This window comes from Anas platyrhynchos, chromosome 34, assembly GCF_047663525.1.
Source record: "Anas platyrhynchos isolate ZD024472 breed Pekin duck chromosome 34, IASCAAS_PekinDuck_T2T, whole genome shotgun sequence".
NCBI lineage: Eukaryota > Metazoa > Chordata > Aves > Anseriformes > Anatidae > Anas > Anas platyrhynchos.
In genome coordinates, this window is record NC_092622.1 from 3144191 (window position 1) to 3149940 (window position 5750).

Here is a 5750-nt window from a genome sequence, read left to right on the forward strand (position 1 = left end):
AGGGGTGGTGAAGGAGAAAGGGAGAGTAAGCAAGTAAGGAAAAATATCCTCCCCTTTCCCCTCCACAGATTGACTCCCTAATGGAAAAAAAACAATAGGTATAATTGCTAATAGTTTCCAAGATACAGTTTCCAAAGTACAGAGTTGACGATGTTACTGAATACAAATAACAAGTTAGAGTCATGACCACATATTTCATCGTCTCATAAGCCATTGCTACAACACACAGTACCATAATGATCTGAAACCAGGGCCCGGAGAGGATAAACAACACGACAGAGAGCAAATACGGAAAATAATGTACTATAATACTCAATTTGGAAAACAGGCGCAGCAGAGTTGAGATTAAAGCAATCAGCATCATGACAAGTGACTATTAAGCAGGTCTAATCCTTACACCAATTTTAGTTTAACACACTCTGGTCAGATCTGCCGTTATCTCAACCTTTCAGGCCCCACGTTGGGTGCCAAAAAGACTGTCGTGGTTTAACCCGGCCGGCAGTTAAACACCACGCAGCCGTTCGCTCACCCTCCCCCCTCCCTCTCTGGGACGGGGGAGAGAAATGGAAAGTGAAGCCCGTGAGTTGAGATAAAGACAGTTTAATAAGACAGGAAAATAATAATAACAAAATAATAATAACAATAATAACAATAATAATACAATGGTGATAATAGGGAAATAATAATAATATGTACAAACAAGTGATGCACAATGCAATTGCTCACCACTCGCTGACCGATGCCCAGCCTCACCCTGAGCAGTCCGGCCCCCTCCCCCCGGCTAGCCACCCCTATATGTTGTTTAGCATGACGTCAGATGGTATGGAATACCCCTTTGGCTAGTTTGGGTCGCCTGTCCTGGGTCTGTCCCCTCCCAGCTCTTACTGCACCCCCAGCCTGCCTGTTGGCAGGACAGAGCAAAAGGCTGAGATGTCCTTGGCTTAGTATAAGCACTGCTCTGCAACAATTAAAGCATCGGGGTGTTATCAGCACTCTTCTCATCCTAAGCCAAAACACAGCATTCCACCAGCTACTAGGAAGAAAATTAATTCTGTTCTAACTGAAACCAGGACAGCCAGGATGGAAAAGGCTGTAGGAGCACCCTGTACAGCAGCTCTTGTACCACCCCAAAATTTTGTTTCCTGCCTCCAACTTTTGTATATAGAATGGATCTTGTGCACCCAGGGAATCTATTTTCAAACCCTCATGTAGGCTTCATTTTGCCTGGGCATCTTGGAGGCAGTGGCCACTTCTGTGTAGAAAACTGAAAGCAGTCCTGAAGGATGACTTCAGGCAGAAGCTGAAACCTCTGACATGACAACACCTATCCAAGACCTCTTTCTCTATGGGGCTTACCAGGTACTTAGAAAGAGCGGATGTCACAAACTACATGCACAGCAAGTTACTTCTGCTTGCCTTTCAGGCACATTCACAGATGTGAGCCTAAAGGCACAGATCCCAGACAGGAGTCAAGGGATGACCTGTTGGCTACTTCAGAAAGAAGTCACTTCAAAGGCCGTTTAACAGCCATTCACTTCCTACAGGACTTTAGAATTTCTGAGGCACCACTGAACTCATAATACCGCACCTAAAAATCACCCCCTTTTGGCCCAGGACCTGCCCAGATAGAAGTAAGCTGGTTGTGATCCTTGAAACCCATGGCACTGCTGCTGAACTCCCAGCCTCTCTGCTGCATGGGAGCCAGTTCCATGCCAGTCCAGTGAGGTGCTAGGGCAGGAGGGACCTTGCAGTCAGTGTTCCAGCCCCGTGCCTGTTGGCGGTCTCTCAGCTCCTTGCGTGCAGAGAGGATCACGCTCACATCCAGAAGCCATGTAGTGTGCCCTGGCAGCCAGGAGGGCCAACCGTGTCCTGGGGTGCATCAAGCACGGCATCGCTAGTAGGTCAAGGGAGGTGATTGTCCTGCTCTACTCTGCGCTGGTGCGGCCTCACCTCGAGTACTGTGTGCAGTTCTGGGCACCACAGTATAAAAAGGACATGAAACTGTTGGAGAGTGTCCAGAGGAGGGCTACGAAGATGGTGAAAGGCCTGGAGGGGAAGACCTACGAGGAACGGCTGAGGGCACTGGGCCTGTTCAGCCTGGAGAAGAGGAGGCTGAGGGGAGACCTCATCGCAGTCTACAACTTCCTCGTAAGGGGGTGTCGAGAGGCAGGAGACCTTTTCTCCATTAACACCAGTGACAGGACCCGCGGGAACGGGGTTAAGCTGAGGCAGGGGAAATTTAGGCTTGACATCAGGAGGAAGTTCTTCACAGAGAGAGTGGTTGCACACTGGAACAGGCTCCCCAGGGAACTGGTCACTGCACCGAGCCTGTCTGAATTTAAGAAGAGATTGGACTGTGCACTTAGTCACATTGACTGAACTTTTTGGGTAGACCTGTGCGGTGTCAAGAGTTGGACTTGATGATCCTTAAGGGTCCCTTCCAACTCAGGATATTCTATGATTCTATGATTCTATACTGAAGCTGTCCTAGAAGACACTCGGGGAAGTGCCCTCCCAGCCCCAGCCCCAGCCCCAGCTGGTGGTGCTGCTCTGCAGAGAGAGGGGGCTGTGGTACCCGGGGCAGGGGGGCACTCTGCAGGGCTGTGTTGGTTAGGCTGGGAGGCAGAACCAGCTCATGGGGTCACTGCCATTGCCCCAGGGCTGCAATGAATCACTCACCAGACTCCTTTGCTGGGGCTGCTGCATGCTCTGGGGCAGCAGAGCTCTCCTCTGCCTGCTCACACCAGATTAAGCAATTGAACTCTGGTCAGTCCACCTTGGACGGGCTCATGCTCTTTAGGCTCCATTCACTGTTGTCTCCTGGGCTCATGCTGACCCTGCAGATGTCCCCACATGCTCTGCGCACACCACTCTTGCTCACAGGTCCCACATGTCTCTCCAATCCTTCCCTCTTCCCCCGCAGTAGTGGCACCTCACCACAGCAGGTTGGTGCATCTCCAGGCTCAGGGGTCTTTCCAGAGGGCCTGCCCCGTGGGGGGAGTGGTGGGGAGGAAGAGAGCAGGATCAGCTCCTGGGGCATGTCTGAGCACAGCCTAGCCTCAGTACCTCACTGTGGGCAAGCCCCTTCTCCCAGGCTGAGGCACACATGCAAGATGGACACTTCTCCATCAGCCCTGCTTCATGCAGGGCTCTTCAGCCCAGTCCCAGTCCTCGTCCTCCTACTCCACCCCCAGACATCTGCTAAAGCCCTGAAATTCCTTGTTTCTCACAGCCAACACACAAGTCTTTCTCCTGGCCCTCCCCACCGCACAGCATTGCCTCAGCTCGTACTCAGTAGCATGGTCCTCAGCAATAAATATTGGGATTATCTTTTGAAGACAGGGTAGAAATTTCTCTGAGGCTGTCTGCAGAGACTATTAAGTAATGCATATTCATTATTTTGGGGGGTTGATTTATTTTTGAAAATAAGCACAGGGCTGGAAAATAAACACAAGTGCTTGGCCAGATCACGGGGAGTGTCTAAGAGCACAAAAGACAGGTGAGTACAGCTCCAGATCTGGCTCTCGGTCTTGGTTCTGCCCTTGGTCCCTCACAGACCACCCTAGTACTTTCAGCCTGCATCCTTCACTCCATGACGAACCCCAGAATACAGAAGAGCAACCCCTTGACTCTATTCCTGATAGCACGCATTTGGAGAAGGTGTTGAGGCTTATGGGTTTGCCTTGAGCAGCCCCTTTTGTTACTGTGGTGCCAGCAGGGAGGCCAGCTATGACCCAGAGCTGCACATTGCCTACTGCCTCCTGCAGCCACAGGGCTGTCACCATCGAGACAACAGAACTGTCATCAAGGTATATGAGACCTCAGGGCTAACCCAAACAGAAGAGCACAACATTGCCACGTCCTGCTGCTGGCCACGGCCATGGCTCCAGGGAAGCAGCAGCCCCAACCTGAAGGCAGCAGAAAGGCAGAGCCCAGTGGGCATTGAAGGGCAGCCCCGAGGGCCACCAGAGCTGCTCCTCCATGTGGCAGCTGGGCTCTTGGCCCTGAGCCCATCCTGCATGCTGCGGCTGCTCCCCCAGCTCTAGAGGAGATGGGAAGAGATGCCAGGTGAGATCAAGGAATTTCTGATGGCTTCCTCATTGGGTTTATCTACACAGGAAGCAGGGTTCTATCAGAAAATAATTAACCTGTAGGAGGCTAAGAATAATATTTTATAAATCAGAAAAGCATATATAGAAAATAATAGTACAGATACATAATTAAAAAGTATGTAATTTTTTTCAGAGTAAATCTGGCATTTCTGATTATAGGCATATTATTGTAGGTGAATACGCTGAAGAATTGTGTATTCTACCAGTGTCCTCACTGCATCCCTTAGTTCCTGGTTTCTCATGCTGTAGATGAGAGGGTTCACTGCTGGAGGCACCACTGAGTACAGAACTGCCACCACCAGGTCCAGGTATGGGGAAGAGATGGAGGAGGGCTTCAGGTAGGCAAACATGGCAGTGCTGGTAAACAGGGAGACCACGGCAAGGTGAGGGAGGCACGTGGAAAAGGCTTTGTGCTGGCCCTGCTCAGAAGGGATCCAAAGCACTACCCTGAAGATCTGAATATAGGAAATAACAATGAAAACAGAACAACCAAATAACACAGAAACACTGAATACAACTAATCCAGCTTCCCTGAGATATGCATCTGAGCAGGAGAGCTTGAGGATCTGGGGGATTTCACAGAAGAACTGGTCCACAGCATTGCCTTGGCAAAGGGGCAGGGAAAATGTACTGGCTGTGTGCAGGACAGCATTGAGAAAGCCACTGCCCCAAGCAGCTGCTGCCATCTGGGCACAAGCTCTGCTGCCTAGGAGGCTCCCGTAGTGCAGGGGCTTGCAGATGGCAACGTAGCGGTCATAGGCCATGATGGTGAGGAGGGAATACTCTGCTACCACCAAGAAGAGTGAAAAGAGAATTTGTGCAGCACATCCTTCATAGGAGATGGCCTTGGTGTCCCAGAGGGCATTGGCCATGGCTTTGGGCAGAATGGTGGAGATGGACCCAAGGTCGAGGAGGGCGAGATTGAGGAGGAAGAAGTACATGGGGGTGTGGAGGCGGTGGTCACAGGCTACGGCAGTGAGGATGAGGCCATTGCCCAGGAGGGCAGCCAGGTAGATGCCCAGGAAGAGTGCGAAGTGCAGGAGCTGCAGCTCCCGCGTGTCTGCGAACGCCAACAGGAGGAACTCACTCACAGAGCTGCTGTTGGCCATTTGCTGTTTCTGGGCATGGGGTCCTGCTGAAGGAACAGAAAAACACTGATAGTTTACAACAGAGTTATCTTGGAAAAAAATATTTCAATTTTTCATGTAAGCATGTATTTCTCATTTCAGAGGAAAACTCATCACATTTCTAATTTAATCCCTCCCAAACAAATCTCCACTTCCGTTCAGACTTTTGACAGGTTCCTTTCATGACTTCTGGCTGATGCTGCTTACGTGTTTCACTGAGAGCACGGACTCTGTGTGGGCTTTGCGGGAGTCAGCCCTGCCCCAAAGCAAGTGGTAAAGTTCATATGGTGATTTCTATTTCATCTCTTTTGTTCTAGCTGCCCCACCACACCTGAAGGTTATTTATGAGCCATTTCTAAGCATTTCTACTGTACTTAAGTAAACCTTGTGGATCATCAAAGGGACGTTGTCCTTAGTGCAGTGTCCTTTAGAGAGCACATCCAGTCTGTCTGTGAGTCATAGTGTCAACTGCCCTGTGCTGGTGTCTCTTTGGAGAGAAGAATCCAGTCTC

At 50.3% G+C, this 5750-nt stretch overlaps 1 protein-coding gene across 1 annotated transcript; it reads right to left on the reverse strand.

Moving 5' to 3' along the window:
* Nucleotides 1-4276: 4276 nt before the first annotated feature.
* Nucleotides 4277-5239, reverse strand: LOC140000860 (olfactory receptor 14C36-like). The gene has a single exon (XM_072031828.1). It carries the CDS (start codon nucleotides 5219-5221, stop codon nucleotides 4277-4279), a length of 945 nt encoding a protein of 314 aa, XP_071887929.1. The 5' UTR covers nucleotides 5222-5239.
* Between the last annotated feature and the right edge of the window lie 511 nt (nucleotides 5240-5750).